The sequence below is a fragment of the Vombatus ursinus genome, unplaced genomic scaffold (genome assembly GCF_900497805.2).
Source record: "Vombatus ursinus unplaced genomic scaffold, bare-nosed wombat genome assembly UNPS02010461.1, whole genome shotgun sequence".
Classification (NCBI taxonomy): Eukaryota; Metazoa; Chordata; class Mammalia; order Diprotodontia; family Vombatidae; genus Vombatus; species Vombatus ursinus.
In genome coordinates, this window is record NW_020950239.1 from 11,322,113 (window position 1) to 11,344,374 (window position 22,262).

The 22,262-nt window shown below is 37.7% G+C and overlaps 1 protein-coding gene across 1 annotated transcript in view; it reads right to left on the reverse strand.

Annotated features, from left to right (window-relative positions):
* Window positions 1-19,042, reverse strand: part of CNOT6L (CCR4-NOT transcription complex subunit 6 like) — a 32,178-nt gene extending 13,136 nt beyond the window's left edge. The window contains exons 1-7 of the mRNA XM_027854484.1: window positions 18,921-19,042; window positions 17,620-17,806; window positions 16,946-17,031; window positions 14,292-14,381; window positions 11,705-11,773; window positions 8,374-8,531; window positions 6,598-6,752 (exon numbers count right to left, since the gene is read on the reverse strand). Coding sequence (XP_027710285.1) covers window positions 6,598-6,752; window positions 8,374-8,531; window positions 11,705-11,773; window positions 14,292-14,381; window positions 16,946-17,031; window positions 17,620-17,806; window positions 18,921-19,032 — 857 coding nt within the window. The 5' untranslated portion in view covers window positions 19,033-19,042. The remainder of the gene's footprint in view (window positions 1-6,597; window positions 6,753-8,373; window positions 8,532-11,704; window positions 11,774-14,291; window positions 14,382-16,945; window positions 17,032-17,619; window positions 17,807-18,920) is intronic.
* Between the last annotated feature and the right edge of the window lie 3,220 nt (window positions 19,043-22,262).

The following is a 22,262-nucleotide window of genomic DNA, read 5'->3' on the forward strand; positions in this document are numbered from 1 at the left end:
TATTTAGTTAGTTAGTTAGTTTTATTTGTTTTAGCAGCTTTTAGTTTAATCACGTTCTAGGCCCAGAGTATGGGGAATGATGCCCCAAGCCTCAGGTCCTTCTTACTGTTATCTTCTGAGGTCTATCTCCAGCCCAATCTTGGGCCCCCAGCCCCACTGTCCCAGAAATGACACTGCTCCCTGTGGTCTGGTCCCTCCAGGGGCTGCAAACTACAACAGTCCTCTCTGCCACAGAACTGAAACCAGGGACTCTGATCTCCAAAGGCCCACAGCCAACAGGGTCCCTGCCCCTCACTACTGCACTCAGATGTGTGCGAGCTCCTTCTCACAGACACATCTGGTCAGCGCAGCTGTGCCTGGCATCCCTCAATACTTCCTTCCTTCTTTTCCTACTCAGCAGTCAGACCCCCACCCTGCCTAGACACACTGAAAGTTTCCAAGGCTGAGGCTGCCTTCTCAACCCAGCTGGTCCTAGGGCTTGTTGATTCTGCAGAGTGGGCCTGGAGGTGTTTGCACTCCACTCAGGGTGAACTTCAATGGGCCTTCCCTGAGGTCTTCTCAAATTGTCTCAAGAGGACAACTGCTTTACCCAGTGTTTATTTCTGCTGCTCTGAGACAATGTTCTGTCTTTTTGTGGAGGAAATTTGGAGAAAAGAAAGTTTTCTGACCTATTCTGCCATCTTCCAATATCCTCTCATTTGTGAATTCCTGAAATACACAGATTTTCTTTTAAAATCATGGTTTTTTGATTCCAGTCTCCCCTCCAGGCTACCCTTCATGCCACTGCCTATGTAAGTATACCAATAAAAGACTCTGGGACTCCATTTCGTCTGTTCGTCCTTTGGTAGTTCGCTACGCTCTTTAATTTGTCATTCAAGGCCTTCAACAGTATGACCTAAACTACCTTCTTTCCAGCTTTATTTCAAACAGACTGTTTCTTGTCCAATGGTTTTATCAATTACTGCTGCTGGATTTTTTTTTTTACAATGTAATGGGGAAACTGCAAATCTTTTACCAATCTTATATGACTATAAATTTTTTTGATTTCTTCTTTGGAAAACTGCCTGCTTATATCCTTTGACCATTTATCAATCAGGGAACAACTCACATTCTCATAGAGTTGACACAATTCTTTACCTATGTTTGATACATACTGTTGCTCAGCAAGCCCTCACCCATACCCCTTCCTTTTCCCCTCCAATCTTGCCTGTCATGGCACTACCTCCCTACCTCCCACTGCACTTCCCATCCATGACAAATTGATGAATTGGTCCCTTTCGTCAATAAACACTCCCTAATTCCACACCTGGAGGTGATCTTTCCCTCCTCGGATTTTTACACCACTGTTCATGTGACCCTCTCACTTGCGTTTCTGCCTAATGCATAAGGTGGTTTCATGGGTGTATGACAGCTCCTTTCCACGAATAAGCTCCTTAAGAGCAGGGACTGCGCAAAAGCACTTCCAGGTGTTGTATCCCAAAGAGATCATACAAACGGGAAAAGGACCCACATGTACCAAAATATTCATCGCAGCTCTTTCTGTGGTGGCAAAGAATTGGAAATTGAGAGGATGCCTATCAACTGGGGAATGGCTGAACAAGGTGTGGTATATGAATGTAACGGAATACTATTGTGCTGTAAGAAATGACGAACAGGTTGACTTCAGAAAAACCTGTAAAGACTTGTATGGTCTGATGCTGAGTGAAGTGAGCAGAACCAGAAGAACATTGTAAACATTAACAGCCACGTTGTGTGATGACTAACATTGATAGACTTAGCCCTTCTCGGCAATGCAAGGATCTAAGACATCTCCAAAGGTCTCATGTAAAATGCTCTCCACATCCAAAGAAAGAACTATGGAGTCTGAATGCAGATCGAAACATACTATTTGCTATTTTTTTCTTCTGTTGAGTTTTGTTTCCTCTTTCTGGTGGTTCCTCCTATTGGTTCTAATTCTTCTCACAACATCACTAATATGAAAATGTTTAATAGGAATGTATATGTATAGCGTGTATCAGATTGTATGCCACCTTAGGGAAGGAGAAAAGGAGGAAGGAGGAGAAAAATTTTAAACTCAAAAGCGTATGGAATTGATTGTTGATAAGTCAAAATAAATAAATTTAAAAAAAAAAAAAGAGCAGTGATGGTGACTGTAGACAATTTCCTATTTGTATCCACGCTGCTTGTCACTCTATCCTACATGTAGGAGGGTCTTAATACTTCAGTACCAGCTGAATGAAAATTCCTTCAAGCCCGGAGACACGAGGGGCTGAATCCCTCACTTCTGGGGGCCTGCCCCTCACTAGTATGAACATCATTCCTTTTGATACAAGACAGAAGCAAACTAAGAGCTGGATAAGATTCCTCTCTGCCTGTTGTCTGTTGATATTTAACCATCTGTCTTAACAGATTATTTCTTCAACAAACATCCATTAAACATTTTCTGTAACTGAGGCATGATGTTAGGCACTGGACAGTAAAGGACAACACTTCAATAAGGAGCTTACATTCTACTGCTCCCAAACATGGCTTTTTAAACATCTTTAGTGGTTTGGTAGTCCTTCGCATTTTTTTTTTTAAGAGGTCACACCAATCTGGGCATTTTTTGACCTTCTTGGCATCCTTGAAGGGGGAGGGGGCTCTTTCCACTGTGTTTACTATTAGTTCTATTCCCTCTGGGGACAGTGAAGGGGCACAGTGGATAGACTGCCAGGCCAGGAGTAAGGAAGGCCTGAGTTCAAATCCAGTTTCAGGCACTTACTAGCTAGCTGTATGACCCTGGACAAGTCATTTCATCTCATTTGCCCCAGCTCCTGATCTGTAAAATAAGCTGGAGAAGGAAATGGCAAACCACTCTAGTATCTTTGCCAAGAAAACCGCAAATTGGGACATGACTGAAATGCCTAACCCACAAAGATTCCCTCTCCATTAATTTTCTGTAAATGTCCTTTTTTGAAGTAAAAAACACTGCTTAGGTAGGCACATTAGTTTCTTTAAATCTTTTTTAAATGTTTCCTTGTTTTTTTTGACCCAAATAGAGAGGCTATTGTGATATATAATAAAACTGACAGGTTGTCTACAAATGATTTAATACCACGTATCCCACAAATGTACTCTCCAAGGCTGAGATTTATCAAGACTATGACATCATCATGCTTGGCAGAGAGGGGGAGCAGAGAGATTCTCATCTTATAAGCCTCTTGAGAAAGTTATTTCTATAACAACTAACACAGAACTAAGCACATAGTGGGTGCTTAATGCTTGTTAACTGATTAACATTTCAGATTATATACTCAGAATGTCATTTCTGATCCCCCTTAAATCTTATGCCTTTCAGAGTCCTTAACAATGAGATTAGGTCTAACTTTGGTCTGAATTTATTTTGCGAAATCTACTTCTAAACTATAAGTAGTTTTTCTGTTTGTATGCATACTCTTCCCTCACTATACAAAATCCAAGACAATGATCATTATCTGCCCAAAAGCTCCTTTTTTCTTGACTGACTAGTTCTTCTTCACTGGACAAAATTGATTCCAGAATAGGAACTTCTTTAACTTTCTGAACTGTGAAATTATCAGAATGACAAGTCAAGAATTTAATACATACTCTCCTTTTAGCAAACAAAGTTTTCACTAGAAGTCAGGAGAGGAAGTTGATACTATAATTTGCCTAACCCCAAAATTTAGTGTTATCTCAATAACAATTACCTTCTTCTCTGGATCTGGACTGATGAATTATACTATACCTCAAGAGCAAACAGATCTCAAACTTTACATGCCCAAATTAGAACCGACAAGTCTTTTCTTTCCAAAACCCACCCTTGCCTTCTCAATGTTCTACTGGCTCGAAAAGGGCAGCACCATCCTCCCAGTAATACCACTTCACGATCTTAAGAGTTTTGACTTTTCATTCTCCCTTACACCACATACAATCATTTGAAAGTATTGTCAATTCTACAAAGTTGGCTCTATCAAAAAAAAAAAAAAATCTTGGTTAGGGCTTTGCCCCATTGAATCAGGCAAGCTCAGGAAAATGAAATAAAAGGAGTTTATTTTCACATACAAGGCATAGGCATTCTATGAGCCATGGCCCTGAGCTCTCTCCTCAGGGGAATTTTCCTAATAAGAGAAGACAAATATTGATTTCTAAAGGGTTCACATTTCTAAAGGGAGGTGGGCTACTGCTTTATCAGAGTCAAGGCCTGACTGGTACTGCAGTCCCCTTTTGAGAGATGTGCCACATTTACCAGTGAAGCCCCCTCCCCTTAGAAGAGAGATGTCATGTATACCTTCCCCCCTCCCTCATCCCATAGCAGAGGGCTTTTTGTAAAAGAGGGGATGGCAAATCATGAGGACACTGGAATTGACTTATCAGGTAATGGATAAATTCCACAACAATTCAATTATGTGGGAGATAGAACACTGAGCCTAGAGTCAGGACAACCTCAGATATTCACTAGCTGTTTGAAGTTGGTCACATCACTTCACCTCTGTTTGCCTTAGTTTCCTAACCTGTACAACAGAGATAATAGCCTACCTCCCAGGGTTTCGTGAAGATCAAAAAGAGATAATGGTTATAAAAGTGCTTCTTAGTACACCACTTCCCACAGAGTAGGCAATAATCCTCTTCAAAACAGAGGTAAGAGTTAACAATCACAAATTTAAAAAAATGACCCAGAGTAGTAGACTTTTTTTGTGGGTTGGTTGGGGGCGGGGAAGGGGAAGGACTGTGGGGAGATGAGAGAAGTTTGCCTGAGCAAATTATAGGATAGTAAGATTTAAAGCTGTAAGATACTTAAGAGACCACTTAGTACAACCCTGTGATGTAACCAACGAGGAAACTGGGACCCAGAGAGTAAATGACTTGCCCAAACTCATGTAGGTAGCCAGAGTCAGAATCCAAAGCTTCAAATCTAGGGCTCTTTCTACTATACTATGCAGATGAGAAAAACAAAGCTACACCAGGGTCTGAAATAAAGATAAAAATGGCAATGACAAGTTACATTTCTTCCAGTGGCCACTAAGCTCGCTGAACACCAACATATGTTTCTCATCATGAGCTTGAGGACCTCCTATATGCTATTTCTTCTCTATTCATGTTCTACTGACAGTGGCTCTTTATTCAGGATGGCCTTCAAAGAAGGTCCAATTTGATTCCATTTAACATTCACTTAAAGGCCTATGGTGTGTAGAGTGCTGTTCAAGAGAACAAAAGAGAAGGCTCTGTCCTTCTATGGTAAGGAAACTTAATTTAGAAGAGAGGCCAAACACCACAAATACTTAACTGAGATGAATCTAGGTGTAAAGAAATACGAGATATTAGGGAAGTAGAAGAGATATCAAGAGAATGGAACACAAGAAGTGAGTAGCGACATATGTGTAAGTCTCTAAAGACAGGACTGTTAATCTTTTTCATGCCATGTGCTGAAGTCTATGAACAACTCTTGGAATGTTTTAAATATATAAAACAGAGGATTAAAAATGAAACAAACTAAACAGGTAACACTTAAGTAAAGTAAAATTAAAACAAAAGTTAAGATCATAGACACCAAATTAAGAATTCCTACTCTAAGGCTTTAAAAAGTGAAAAATGAGCAGGACACTAACAGACAGACGATAGCACAACAGTAAAGCATAACAACATGTGAAATGACTCAGTCCAAATGAAGTAGCCATCATTAATAGCATAGTTTGCTTCAGAAAAATACTGGCAAGGATATTTAAATAAGGTTGGTTGGGAGAGGTACCCAAATGAGTTTAGAGACCCTAATGCAATTGGGCCTTAAAAGGCCATGTGGACTCTTCTTTCCTCTCCCCTTCAAGCCTCCAGTCTATCACAAGCCTTTCCTTATCATGTAGAAGGAGGCACAGACTAAATCTGTCTTAGCACAAACGGCAAAAATATTTCCTAACCTGAGTGAAGGTGTCTGTATTGAGAGAGAGACTGCTCTTGTAGGAAAACTGCAAAATAGCAGAGAGGTGATTGGGATACCCCTGGCATCTCCAACTTTCTACTTGCATAAGGAATGGTGTGTCATCACAACTCTGAGGTTTAGTTTCTTCATAATAAAATGGGGTAATAATACATCACCAACTCCACAGAATCATTGTGAACATAGTATTTTGAGCATCTTATACAAATGTAAGGATTTATTGTTTTTAATATACAATACTCTTGCTTTTGGCTACACATCCTGCCATGTTCTCTCAAAAAGATTACTAGCAGCTCAAATACAAAGCTCAAATTTTCTGTACCCTGGAAAATAATTACTTTCCATAACCACCATCACAACCTTAACTAGGACGTCCCCTAAAACTACAATGGATACAGCCAAAGACACTCCACTCCAAAACTCTGAGAACAGCATCGTCCAGCCTTGCTGTCATCATCCACGGGAACAAACCCTGTGAAGACAAGCCCAAGATCCACAACATGACACTGCTGACCACTGGGGCAGGCAGGACAGCCACACAAGAACCCCAGGTTGCCTACTGAGCTTAACTCACTTAGCAGCCTTCTCTATTATTCTTGGAATTTCAAGTATATGAGAAGTAAGAAACTTTGTCTGTGGCACTATGGTTTATTCCCTTTACTCACTTTTCTGTTTTGAAGAATATTGCACAACCGTCCACATGTTTTCTCTCCTGCTCAGACATGATTTTGGCACGTGACTTTGGAGAAAAAAATCCATCATATCCACGCTCCTTTAATGCTGGCAGAAAGAGGGTGAAGTATTGCTCTGTTTCCACTTCCTAACAAAAGAGAAGAGAAGAGTCATCATCTACAAGACACGAGAAAGTTTAACAGAATTATCAGAGAGCTCAGGATCATGAGATGAGGAAGGGTGAATTTAAAATTTTTTAAAAAGGGCCTTGGACGCAGGTAGGTGGCACTAGCCCTGAAGTCAGGAGGACTTGAGTTCAAATCTGGTCTCAGACCAGACATTTGACAGTTACTAGCTGTGTGCCCCTGGGCAAGTCACTTAACCCTAACTGCTTTGTTCTCCCCCCCAAAGAGCCCCCATACCAACTACTATGTTTTTACCAACTAAAGTCTTACATACATTCAAAAAGGGCCATTAAAAAACAAAAATAATCATATTACAAAGGAGGTGTTTAATGAATAACATGTTTCCAGGTCAAGGTAAATTTGGTAAAAAAAAAAAAAAAATTTTTTTAAATCATGAATGAGTATTTCTCATTTTCCACTCATTCACATAATGACAGAGGAAAATTTAATGGATGAGGAAACTAAGAAACAAAGAGACTGAGTGACTGGCTGAAGGTCACACAACAAGTAACTAAGGCAGGATTTTAGCTCAGGTCTTGCTGTCACCAGGCTCTAGATACATAATGCCCTCTCATATCCTGACTCCAGGCCCTGCCCAAGCTGCATCTTATTAAATGAAAGTTTTTAAAACTAACCTAGACATCTACAGAACAGATGCTTTCCTCTAGAAGATAAAATGGCTAGAAAAAAAAGGGAAGGATTTTATTTACAGGCATTACACGTCAGAAATTACCTCTACTAATTACATACTCATTCAAATCAACAGAGGGGAAGAATCGAAAAAAAATATGAAAGAAAAAAGAAATACAATGGCAATTTTAAATTGCCTCTCTCCTCCAAGACTTAAAGTACAGTGTTTCTGGCCTACTTTATGAGTACTTATGTAGGAATTTATGGCTGCAGACAATTTTTAAAATATCTTCAAAACCTTAACATATTTTAATTATTGGTAAAACCTGAGGAAGAAGAAAAGAAATTGCCTATGGATAACTATATGACTATCAAGTGTTAAGAAATCAGCAAGCAAAAGAGAGGCCACTGCACAACAGTGTAGTTTTATTTCAATTTAATTAAGTTTCAATTAAGTTTGCTTTAGCAAAGTATGGCCAAATAACGGGGATTCTAAACCTCAGCTGAAAGAGCAATAAGGAGTAAGGAAAAGATAAGCAATAGAGAACAACTGCAGAGAAACTCCAGTTTCCCTCCAAGTGCCACTTGACGACATGAGCTTGAGTGAAAGGAAGCATTATTTCCTAATTATTCACATTCATATTAACAAATTACTTTATAATTTTCTGTCTTGCCAAACTCGTCAATAATTTGTTCCTCAACTTAACTGTTTAAGCTACTTTATGATAAATGAATCAGCCTCAGAGTGAAAAAACAATAAAAAAAGAAGCCAGAGTCTACCTGGGACCTGTCAAATTTTGCATTAATACAAAAATGTTTGCTTTTCAGTTAAAAGAAAAAAAGTCCTTTATTGTATGGTTTTCTTTTAGGCATAAAGTACTTTTTCTGAAGTTTTGCTAATTTTTTTTAACCAGCTTGTCTTTAAGAGAAAGACAATGTAATTTCTAGTGTTACCTGAAGACTAATGATATCTGCATCCCAGTTAACAATCTCTTCCATAATTCCCTTTTTCCTGTACTCCCAGTTTAACGCCCAGGACGGGCAGTAGCCATAAAGCTGCCGGGTGGCGTACTTATCACATAGCACATTATAGCACATAACCGTGAATGATGCTAGGGAGAAAGAGGAGAAAAAACAAGGGACAAAAAGGAGAAAATTAGGCAGCTTGCTTATGAAGAAATATAATACAGATGCACATATACGTACATACAGTAAGCACATACATATACGTACAAGACTTCATTTCCCAAGGAAAAACCAAGAATTTCATTGTTAACTGAGAAACACCCAGAACAAGATTTTCTTTTAGCTAAAAAACACTAAAAACCTAACTATGCTAATTAATGGGACACTGATTTTGTAAAAAGTCTGAATTATAGAAGCTTGTTAAAGAAATTTTCCTTTTTTACTACTAGCCAAGAACTAGACTAACAAAGCTCAGCCTACAGAAGCTTCTTAAGTAAAACACGACACATTTTATTTTTGGCAGAATGTTTGTAAACTTAAGTGCTTTAAGTACTCCCCATAAAATAATATTTCTACGACTTACTTGCTTATCAAAATTTTGCCATGCAAATTTAAGCATGAATTTCGCAGAAATTGATAAGCCTTTTTCTCATCCAAAAGTCACTTATCCTCCCCTCTCCCTTTTCAGCAGAAGACGCTAAAGAATAAGTCAATGAACCTTAGTTTTAGAGGTCTGAAATCAGGATATAAACTGTTTGACACACGAACTCTAATCTCGAGATTGATTTCCTAAGACTAGTTTTTAAATTAAACTCTCATTTCCATGAAAAGTAAAGGCCATCACTGGAGTCAGGCAAATACAATTTATCTCTGTCTTCCCCACTCTAGGCCTGGAGGCTGTGGTGATCCAAGATGAGGGAAAGGCATCAGATGTTGGCTAGGTTAATCCTAAAGTTGCCTTGGATCCCTGTGGATACCTCCACCTTCCCAGGAGGTAGGGTGTTTATAGCTCCAAATCACTGAAATGTCTCAACGCCAGCTCAGACAATGAAATACTTCACTGCTCATGATTCAAGGTCAAATCTCACTAGATCACTAGTTTGCACACACCTGTGTCTTCCTGATTAGAGGATTCTTAAATGACTACATCTCTCATTTTACTATGATGGATTTTGGACCTACTTCACGGTTATACATAATGCCCTAAACTGTATCCATGACTGTTAAAAATAATTTTTTTTAGAAAAATAAGTATTGTATAACAAAAAAGGAAACTATGAACAAACAGCAATCTTTACCTATCTCAAGTGTCAATAAACTTCACATTCGGAGAAAAAGACTTTATCAAAAACTTCCATATCCAACTAAGGAGCATGACCACAGGTAAGAAACAAAAAATATCACAAGCACTCCCATGGGAAATATCAAAAACATTTCTGAAGTCAACAAGTATTGTTGTTCCCGTTCTCATATTAATGAGCTCAAGATCTCCAAAGGCCAAGAAACCTGCAGTGCACATTATTCTAAAACCTCAGAAAAGAATCGCTTAGAATAGAAAAGCTTCCCTCCAATGTTTAAAAAAAAAGTAGGAAAGAATGAGATTCTATAAAAAGTTAAATACATTGAATTCAGGATACATAAGTGCTTTTTAGGAAACCATCAGAACCTCTCTTTGGTCCAGATCATTACTGCATCTGCATTTTTGGGAATCGCCCTCACCAGAATACAGGGTTTATTAATGGAAACACTAACACAACCCCACTGATAAACAATTTTAACAATACTGTACGATACAAATCCATGCTATTACCAGAGTTAAGGCACAGCTATGTTTTTTTAGAAGAAGCAAAACATTTCTGACATTAGTAAAACGGTAAACAAATGACTAAATTTCTACCTTCAGAACACCTACTACCTCCAACTCCCAAGGCAAAATTACTCATTTTGAGAATTCTTCTCACTCTTAAACACAAAGTCAACTTTTGATAACAAAAGGTTTCATAATAACCACACATAAAACTAATACTACCTAATATTTATATAGGATTAAAATGCAAATCCTTGCTCATTTGATCTTCAAAAACGCCTGAGAAATAGGTGCTATTACTATCCCAATTTTGTAGATAAGGAATTTAGGGCTAGGAAAAGTTGACTTGTCCAGGGGTCACAGACAACAAGTGTCCGGGGAAGAATGATTTCAGCTCTTCCTGACTCCAAAGTCCAGTCTCTGTCCTCTACACCACATAGATTATTTACTGAAATACTAGCATTAGATGTTTTATAAGTATTTATCAAGACCAAAAAAATCACATCCCAGTCATCTGAAACGTTGGAGAAATATTTTATTAAAGCTTTTCTTTAAAATGGTAATAATTACAAGTAGTCAAATATCAAATCAGTGCTAGCCTCTAGGATAAGTGGTCATCAGGAATATTACAATGCTCTCAAAACACAGGAACAGAGAAATGAAAACATCACCTCAAGCTGCTCAGGCAGCTACACACCGTGCTTTACTGCCAAACCATTAGCTCATGATCACATTAACAGTTCATATTTTGGAGAGAATACTGAAAAGTTGTTTGGTTGTTTTTCAGTCTTGTCTGAATCTTCATGACCTCTTTTGGGGTATTCCTGGCAAAGGTATGGGATCCCATTTGGGGTTTTCTTGGCAGAGATACTGGAGGGATTTGTCATTTCCTTCTCCAGCTCATTTTACAGATGAGGAAACTGAGGCAAACAGGGTGAAGTGACTCAAGCAGGGTCAAGTGGCTAATATGTGTCTGAGGTAGGGTCTGAACCCAGGTCTTCTGACTCTAGGACCAGCATTCCATCCCCTGCACCACCTAGCTACCCTAATACTTAAAAACTCTTACATTAAACTTTTCAAAAAGCCAGTGCAATCTCTATTATTTATCTTATTGACACTGTTCCTGCACTGGTTATCTAAGTAGGTACTCATTATAAAGGCAACACTGTATAAAGTAAGACAGCGTTTTCTTTTTAAGAAGCCCTGAGTAGGAGCAGCTAGGTAGCACAGTTGATAGTGCTGCAGACCTTGAAGTCAGGGGAACTTGAGTTCAAATCCAGCCTCAGACACTTAATACTAGCCGTGTGATCCTGGGCAAGTCACTTAACCCAAACTGCCTCACCAAAAATGAAAGGGAAAAAAAAAAGGAATCCTGGAGTAGCCCAGTTATGAGAAGCATAAGTTAGTGAAGTTGTGATGTGCTTGCTGAAAGGCATACTATTAACCATGAATCCCAAAGACCATACAGAATTTCACATGTTAGAAGGTGAGGAGAGACAAGAAAATCTTTACCTGAGGGCAGAATTTGGTCTCGTTCTTTTAGTGTAATCCATGGCCTCGGAGGAAGCTGCTCTGGATGAACTGAAAGATAAAGATAAGTGGATATATGTATATTTAAGATCATACACTTTAATGCACATTACAGATATAGGATCAAATTGATTCTCATTTCCTGCCTGAACACAGCTTCCATAGAATAGAGGGTAATTTGAGGATTTAAGTGTCAAAGTTCAATGAGGCTTTAAAAACAGGCAAATTTAAGGGAGGACATGTCCCTGTGATAGGTCTTCAATAGCTATTCATTAAATTGAACGTCTTCACTGAATTGACCAGCTGAATGCCAAAAACCATAACTTTTTTCCATTCACTTTTAACATAGTGAGAAAATACTCCTTTTAATTTGTGCCTTAAATTGTAAATAAAATTACTTCTTTATATTCCTCCTAAAATTTAAAGATTCAAAAAAATCCTCATTTTCTTCCTGCTTGAACTTGAGGCATCAATGAAGATAACTTCATTCAATAAAGCACATATTGCACTTGACCAATAAGTATATTTGCCCTTACCACTTATAAAACATCTTTAAAAGTTTTTTAAAGTACTGAATTCAAACACACTGGCATTCACTGGCAAACAGAGTAAAATAAAATTTATAACTAGGGAAATTCAGGAAACTAGTTTTAAGAATTAATAAAAAGTCTACTTATCTTCCCCATATCTATCACAGTACTCTAAACAGAATGAGGACATAACATTTGTTCAATTTCCTGAATAAAAGATTTTGAAAAAAGTCTGAAAGACAGTCTTTTACAAAAAGCCAACACACTCCAGTAAAGGACTATTTCCAAGAAGCCACACTCCAGAAGAAAAGATTAGGATCAAAGAAGTTCAAAGGAACTTGAGACAGGACCTCTGGCCACACCAGACCTGAACGAGACTCCACACTAAAACGTGCCAGATGTGTGGTCATGCAAATACTGCTTGCAGACTGCCAGTGAGAGGGAGCCCACGATCATAGCAGGCTGTATGAGGACCTACATTAAAATTCCACCTCCAATGCTTCGCTCTCCATATACTTGGTGAGGTCAGTTTTTTTTTAACCCAACTATAAAACTCTGTATTTATTTCTACTGAATTTAACCGTAGTAGATTCAGTCCAATATTCGAGGTTCTCTGATCTAATACCACATACTGTTTCGCTGGATCATAATAAGTTATGAATAGGAATAATTCAGGAATATAGCTGGACATATATGAACTAATTCAGAGTGAAAAAAAACCAGTAGGATTATGCAAAAATAACATAACATAAATGGTGGAGAAAGGGTTCAGAAGTGAGGGACGATGGCCATAGAATACTACATATAGCATGAGTCATGGAGGATACAGTGCTTAGTTTTGCTAAACTAACTTTTTTTCCATCTCCCTGATATGAGATACCTGGTTCACAGAATAAGAGAGGGGAAAGAAATATATATTCAAAAATTAAGGTACTGAAACAAAAGACAGTGGCTCAGCAATTAATTCTTCAAAAATGAAGGCACCTGCTTAAGGACCTAGACGATAACACTTTGGCAGCCTGGGCATGAGCTCTCAATGGAGGCAGTATCATCTACCATGAGGGGCAGCTAGGTGCTTCAGTGGATAGAGTGCCAGGGCTGGAGACAGGAAGACCTGGGTTCAAAACCAGCCTCAGACAGCTGTGCAACCCTGAGCAAGTCACAACCCTATTTATCTCAGTTCTGCATCTGTACAATGAGCTAGAGAAGGAAATGAGAAACCACTCCAGTATCCTTGCCAAGAAAACCCCAAATAGGGTCATGAAGAGTCAGTCAGACAGGACTGAAGAATGACTAAACAACAACAAAATTTGCTATCAACAAGGTCACCAATATTCAATTTCACCAACACTAACTTAAAAATAGAAGCTTCTTGGCAAACACACACAGATACGTGCACATATACACACGAAACAATAATATAAACACAGATATAAATAAGCAGCAATGTGTAAAGTATGGAAAAAACCACTGGTTCTCACACAGTGCTGGTCACATCAATACACATGGCATACAAATGTATTTTATTTCTACAGGTTTACATATTACCACTTCTCTGGCTTAATGTTCTACTCAATTGGGACAGCTGGGTGGCTCAGTGGATGAAGCACTGACCTGAGTTCAAATCCAGCCTCAGACACGTAACACTCACTATCTGTGTGACCCTGGGCAAGTTACTTAACCCCACTGTCTACCCCCCCCCCCAAAAAAACCACCAGGATTTGAACCCAAGTCGTCATAACTGTGAATACAGCACTCATCCACTCCATCATGCCACTAAGTTGAATATGGCCTTGTATATCAAAAGGACATCTAGCTAGAGGGATGAATAGTCTGATGACTCAAGAGCAAGATCATGGCAGGAGGTAGAAACGAAAAGAGGGAGGTAGCAGCTATTTGATATTGCTATAGAAAAGACTGGAGAAATATGGGAAATGAACTGAAGAACAGAACCTTAAGGGATACTCTGATTTACGGGCAAAAGGAACATGCAGCAGAGAACTAGAGAGCTCTATCTTCATAAAACGCGAGTGAGCCACCTGCTAGATTGTCAAGCATGTAGTTCAGTAGCTTTCGGGTTCCATCTGGGTCCTGGTATAAGCTGAGAATATCCTGTGATAAAGGATTGCCTAAAACAAAAGAGCAAGAACAAAATGACATGATTTGCAAAGGCCTGGAACAGAAGAGAAACTTGAACTACAGAATGCCAAATAACAACTGTCTAAACACTATTCGCTTGAATTACACTTCCATTATAATCAGCATATAAGAACAAAGGGAATAATATTTCATTAAATTGGTCACAAATAAAATTTAAAAATTTTTTCCTTTTTGATTCAATTCCTACCAAAGTTATATATTTTTTCAACTTTTTCAATGTATTGATCAGTTGTACTGATGATTTTTCCTCTCTAAAAGGCATCTGTCATGTTGGAGGGCTCTAAGGGAAGCAGGGGGATAACTGAGATAACTATGATCATATAGGAAAACTGAAACTATCAGTAAAAACTTGTTTTTAAAAAAGACCCACCAAGATCACAAACTGAAAATGTTCTTTTAAAAATTCTGACATTTAAAGAGAGAAATTAGCTGAAAAACCATGGCAAAATGACTTAACTTCAACCAGAAAAACCTGAAACAGGTTGCACTGCAAAATTCAAAAATCATTCACTGGTGTAATTATTTACTTTTCCTAGAAAATGAATGAGAGATTAATCTCCATTTCAAATTTGACTATGAAAAAAAATACTGAAGGTAAAGAAGAGAGGTAATGGCAAGAGCCTTGTGACCCAGAAATCCCATTACTGGACTTACACTCCAAACAGCCTAGTAAATATTGATCAAAACTTGCCCCTCCTGGTCAAACCCCTCCATGAAGGTATCCAAGTAATACCTGTAGCCTAGAGAGCCTACCTGCATTGCTCCACAAGGGGGAAGTATGTGTGTTTGTTTATTCATTGCTTTGAACAATGTCTTCCCATTGGCAGACTAAAAAAGGCCAACATGGACAAGAGCTAATGATAAATGATACAGAGATAGTTCTGATTTTTTGCAGATCCCAAAAACTCTTAACAACTTTAGGTGTTTCCCACAAAAATCAACTTAGGTATGTTGTATAGTTGCTATATTGCTTGCCTTCTCAATGGATCGGGGAGGAGCTGGGAAAGAAAGGATTTAGAACTTGGAAATTTTTAAAAAGGAGTGTTAAAATAAAATGTATTTAAAACTTCAAAAAGGTGCACATGTACTTAAGGAATTTCAACCTGACTTGTCCCTGCCACAGCATTCTCGAATTATCCTGTGTTAGAGATCAGATAACTCACTCTCTATCATAACGCACTGCAGTGACACAGAGGGCAATCTATCAGTTACCTTGGCTGTTGGAATAAGAAATGACTTAGGGTCGAAGCAACTGGGGGGGAGGGAGGAAAAATAGGTGTAATAATTAGAATCAAATAAAATATCAAATGCAATAGGTGTCTAATAAGGATTTTAAGAATAATTAATCTTCGGTATGTTGTTTCTAAACAATCTAACAAGGTGCTTCAGTAAAATGAACTGTATTCTTATTAAAAGTACTATATACAACAGAAGGGCTACATTTCAAATGCTATGGGGTTCAGATTCCAATGCTTCAATTTCAACACATGGTTTTCACCATTCAAACTGGTTTCTTCTTCTAAAAAATATTCAGGTGCTTCAATGAGGCTGGAAACCTGGGCCTCCACATGGCTAGGGACTAAAGACTACCATACAGAATAAGTGACTTGTACAACATTTGCTCTTTTAGTCAATCTCAGAGCAAACCTTATTGTTTCTTTGTGAAGGCTTTTCCTTCTTGTTCATTTCACATTATTAGATAACAGGACCTGTCTCTTGGAAACTAAAATAGACTTAGAATCAAAAGGAAATTTACAAGGACAGGTCAAAGTCTAATGTTCCCATCAAGTCAATCACCAGAGGCACTGAATTTTATTTGTTCACGGTGACATTTGAAATATTTAGCTACAGAGCAAGATAAAAATGGTTCTCTTGGAGTCATTTTTAACTTAATCTTTTAATTCATCTTATTATAAACAGACAGATGACAGAATTTATACAAAAATCTAACAAAACTCTAATGAAACCTAATGATAAACTGATTTTGAAAAACATTTTATATAATTCAAGAATTCTTAGTGAATCATGCGTAAGACCTCATCTATTTGGGAACTCTGCCTAACCTATATATACTTTACCTTCACAATGTCTTTCCCCCCTTGTAACCACATAATTAGTGCAATTTGTCTCCTCTATCAAAATGGTTGTTTTGGTTAAGTTTTGAGTTTTATAGTTTTATAAACAAAAGCAATTACTTTAAAAAAAAAACACAGATAATGTGAGTAACTTTAAAAACCTGACATGATTTAGAACATTATCACCTACAGAAATTTTATAATCCTTTTAGAAAATTAGAAAAGACTGAGAAATTTCAAACAAACTATGAGACACACTTATGGTCCCACAATAAAGCGATCAGCCTATGGGCAATCCACAAGTTTGGGTTACTCCAGAGGAGTAACTGATCAAATTTTCAACTTCATACCCAAAAGCTAACCCTAGCCCCGAGAGCATCAACCTTCCATTCATGACATGCAGCGCATGAGCACACCCACACACACACAATTTAAAAGGAAAACAGAAAACTACTCACCTTTCAAACCCAAGGTTTGTAGCTGGAAAAGCCGACCAAGTTCATAAGGCAAAACCCGTAACAGATTGTTATTTAAAAGCAATTCCCTATTAATAGAAATAAATAATATTTATATGACCTTTAAGGAAAAAAACACACAATTTAATTGTTACACACAACAAAATAAAAATCTTGAAGAAAAATGAAATGATGCATTCTTATTAAAGAATTTGGGATAAAGTAATCATTATGAATAACAAAAATTTTAAACAGTAATAATACAGTTTTCTGAAACTGGGTAGTATTTCACATTTTAAACATGTAAAATTTTAAACATCTAAACTCTACCTACTGTTTCCCCAGTATGACTGAAAAAGTGAAAATTAGTAATTCAATTCTTGTGTCTTCACTCAGGATTGAGTTAGATATTACGTCATTTGAACCAAAACTACTTGCAGAATTTTTTTAGATTCAGAAAATCTCAAAAGTACAATAAGCAAGAAGCAGCAGAAATAATATTTAATTTGAATACTGGGTAAGATCCAATAAAGCATTCAGGCTGTGCAATAAAGATGTACTTAACTACAAAGCGTATCCAACATTTTCCCTTCCTTTTCTTTTATGCATAATACCCCACCACCACCACTGTGAATTCCAATTTTTAGTCAGTAGATCATACCTGTATGTTTACTCACCTGAGAGACACCATGTTTCCTAGTTCTGCTGGTAAACTTCTGAGTTTATTGGATGACAAGTCCAAGTAAACCAGATTATGAAGCTTGGCAATATCAGGTGGAATGCGAGTAAGATAATTGTCATTTAGGTGCAGAGCTGTCAAGTGTGTTAATGACCAAAGTGCTGGACTTAGGCTCCGCACTCTACCTAAAAAGCAAAATGTTAAAAGATGAATAAATCTTCAGGTCTGATATCCAAATGACTAACAGGTATGTTTGGAAGTCAGGCTGTAGAGATATAGTGGACTGCATAGCTATAAAAACACTCTGAACCCCTTAAACATTCTAGTCTTCTCCTAAACACACAAGTGACAAATAAAATAAGGAGACAGAACTGAACTGAACGACTCCAGCACAACACGCCACTTTACTTTGCCACACCATCCTCATGGCAAAGGGCATCCACTACATTTCTGAACTCTAACTTCTTCATTTCCAGAGCAAGAGACAGGTCTGAACTTTTTTCTGGTCAAAGCTGATTTGATGCAATTTTGAGTGAGTCATGATTTTCTTTTATCATTTCAGGGAAACTAAGAAGGCATTTTTCTTAAGGTTTTATCTCTGGTTAAAATGCAAATGACTGAGGGAGAAGGTGGGAATCTCATACATTCGGTCATAATCCTTTCCTCAGAGTAGATTTTAATGGCAGTAAAGGGAAACTGAAGGTGGATGATACAGTAGTGGAAAGTAGAGGGGTAAACATAAAAGGAAAGCAGCAATGATGTGTGAAAGGGTAAAGTGGAGGCTAAACACAGAGAACAAGGTTGACTACCCTACAGTGTCAAAAGATGGCACACTAAATAAGAGGATAATACTGTGTACTTCACAAACTACCTAAGACCCAAAATAATTATTGGAAACATAAATCACAAAGTTACTTTTCAAAGGTAAGAGAGAGTCCCTGGGTTACTAGAGGAATGAGATAGTTGGGAACAATCCAATCCAATGGGAACAAATCCAAGTAATTCTCTCATACAAATTGAATAAAATATTTCAAAAGTTCTATGAAAAGACAATACTTGGGCATCCTAGAATTCCAGATAGCCAGCTCTAGCTCAGGTTTTTTACTTCAACTACAAAAAGTGGCAGGCTAAAATATTTAATTATAAGGTGGAGACTGACAATTCCAGATGAATATATGCATTTCAGAATTAAATTTTTACCGAATAGTAACCCCTGTTGAATTGTGAAATAAATGCGTATGCTCACTTGTTTGATTGCCAATGTTTGGGGGCTTTTTTAATCCTTTAGATTTGACTCACCAGAGATTTCTAATTCTGTCCAGTGAGATTTCTTTCCATTGGCTACCTCCTCTGCTGACATGATGGTGTAAATTCTTCGAGGATCTGGGGGATCATATTTTTCTTTTGGCATCCCTGTTAGTCTGAAACATAGTAAGGACTTATTACAATATATTCTATAAGAGAAATGTTTTTCTTCTTAAAGTACCAACAAAAGAAATGAAACTTTTTTGAGGCAATTTTTATATTCTAGCAAAATGAAATATCAAAAAAGAAAAAAAGAAAGGAAGAAATACCACTTCAAGCATTTGGAAAACTCTAAAGCAATATATTCATCATAAAGGATAACAGCAGCTATCAATTAGAAACTAACTGGCTTAGAAAGAAAAAATTCAAGTGTTCCACCATAAAGGTCACTGTTTTTATGTTGGTGTCATCAGGGCTGACAGGTCTTTCTAGATTCCACAATCTGACTCCAGATCATCTTTCCTGACTTACTTCATACTACTTCCCTTCATGCACTTTCTGTTCCAGGCAGAGTGGAGCTTAATTCCTAACCTCCCTCCTTTCTGTCTTTACGTACATTCCTCCAGCTTTGAGAATCTCTACCTTTGCTCAAAGTTTCTATCAGATGCCACCTGCTATTTGGAAGCCTTTTGTGACACCAATTTCCTAAACCCTCATTTGTGAACAGCTACACACAAATTGCACGACAAAGATGATAACAAGCTCCTTAAAGGAAGCACATATTTTATTCTATTTATTAATTTTCAACCTAATACAGTGCCTTGAAGACAGTAGATACAAGTATTTGATGAATTATATTGAATGAATATTTAGAAAGAGGTTTCAGGTAAAATGGCAAGGAAGTATGAATGCCTTAAAAGTTCTGACCTAGTAAAAAGCCAGCACACCAAAAGGCATGTAACAGAAGACAAATTATACACACACATACTCACTCACAAAATCAAGTGACTAATCTGCAAATTCTCTAAGGAAAAACTCAAAAAGTATACCCCACAGGTAGTAATAGAATCAGTAAATTTTAGATTGCTCTAAAATGACTGTATGAATGATACATAGATTTATGAGGAACAGACCTAACCCCTTACATGATGAATTAATCAAAGAAAACAGTAGTAATCCAGCCAAGTTATTCCAACATAAGTTGGAAATATTCAAGGGAAAAGAACAGTTTCCTCCCTTTTCCTTAAAGGGCCAATGGGGGTAGTTTTCCAGATCCATGCCTTTGTTTCACAGCAATCCACTTATAGGTTTACAACTCTCATTCCAACTATAACTCATCATCCAATACGGATAAATGTCAAATCAAACTGTACCTGCTGTAAGTGTACAAGCTGCGGCCTACTTGTAAAGCACAGTACCCAGCATCCTAGGAATATGTAAATGCTAGTTCACTTCCCTTCTTAACCGTTTTTCTTTTCTTTTCTTTTTTTTGGGGGGGGTAAGGCAATTGGGGTTAAGTGACTTGCCCAAGGTAACACAGCTAGTACATGTCAAGTGTTTGGTCTGAGGCCAGATTTGAATTCAGGTCCTCCTGACTTCAGGGCCGCTGCTCTATCCACTGCACCACCTAGCTGCCCCCTTAACAGTTTCTCCACGTAAAGGAAACTCACTTTCCATCACCACATATTTTTTTAAATGCTAAGTTATTGATAAAAATTTCAGATGTTTTGTGAACGACAAAGCACACAGCTTGCTGAGTGCTTTGCATGCTACAACAAGAACTAAATGCTATATAGGCATAGCCAAATTAAACAGATACAGGTCCAAAGACACACAAATTCCATTACCTACAGCAACATAGATTCCAAATATTTGCTGTTTGCTAAACTGAAAACATGCACCTCCTATAAATAAGGTATAACTACATTTACACTTTGATGTAGATTCAAAAGAGAACGTAAAAACAGCAAAGTAAATCAGAGTGAGAAAGTACCACCACCAACAGAGAAAGTGATTAGAGAAAACTTTCAGTAACATGGGAAGCTATGCTAGTTTTGGAATTAGCAAGTAGCCCTGACTGGCTGGAAAAGAGACTGCATTGAGAGGAACAAAGGGCAAAGTGGGGGAGAAGCACACTGGAGCCAAAGTGTGATACATTTTAAAAATAAAGTCTATTTTATCCTAAAAGCAACAAACATGAAGCTGCTAAAGACTTAATGTGTTTTTCTCATGACGAACACGTAAGAACATTACTGCAAACATTACTCTTTCCACATTAGACATGAGGAAACGGAAGGAGCACAGCATGGCAATGTATTATAAAACAAACTGGATCAGTCACCACGAGACAAAGGACCTCAGACCCAAGGAGTCCTGGTTCTGTGACTGACCACACGGCTTCTTGAAGCAAGTCACTTGGCTCCTCCGGTCTTGATTAACTGAAGATGTGTGAATCTCAAAGGAAATAATGGGAAAAGGTGGAAAGGAAAGGATTAGTACCAGCTCTCAAATTGTATTACAAATGATTGGTACTGGTAAAGAAATATGGGCAGTTAGGTGGCACTGCAGTAGACAGTGTACATGATCTGGAGGTATCTTTTCCAAGTTCAAATTCAGCATTACTCATTAGCTGTGTTACCCTGGGCAAGTCACTTCACCGTGTTTGCCTCAGTTTCCCCATATGTAAAATGAGTTGGAGAAGAAAACAGCAAACCACTCCAGTATCTTTGCCAAGAACATCCCAAATGGGGTCACAAAGAATAGGACACGACTGAAAAGACTCAACAATAAAAAAAAGAAATAGAATTGTCAGTAAGTGGAACAGATTTAGAAGCAATGAAGAACAACAACACAGTGTTAATAAAACCAAGGACTAAGGTGAGGATTCAGTATCTGAAAAAGAGGAAGGAAAAGTAGGAAAGCCATCTGGCAGAAATTAGGTTTAAATACACTATAAAATAGATATTATGCAGAATTATACATTCTATAAAAAAGAATAATAACTAGGCAAAAGTCTTTGCAGCAATCATCTGCTATCCAAGACCCATAGTGAACGGGTACAAATATAAGAAAATGTACAAATAGGAGCCATGCTCCTAATAAGTAAAAAGTCCAAAAATATGAAGTCAGTTTGAGAAGAAATGCAAACTATCAACTGTAAGGAGAAAAGCTCTTCCAATTAGAGTGAAAAAAAGAAAAATGAAAACCCCCTTAAGGTCCCACATAAGACTAGCAAAGATGACTAAAGGAAAACAACATTTGCTGGAGCTGCAAAAGGGCAGCCACACTAATGCTCCAGGCTTTAAATCTTTTTAATCACAAATTAGAAAATCAGTAACATTTCATCAAACACCATTAACACTGATGAAAATGTCCTTATTCAAAAAGATCAGAAAA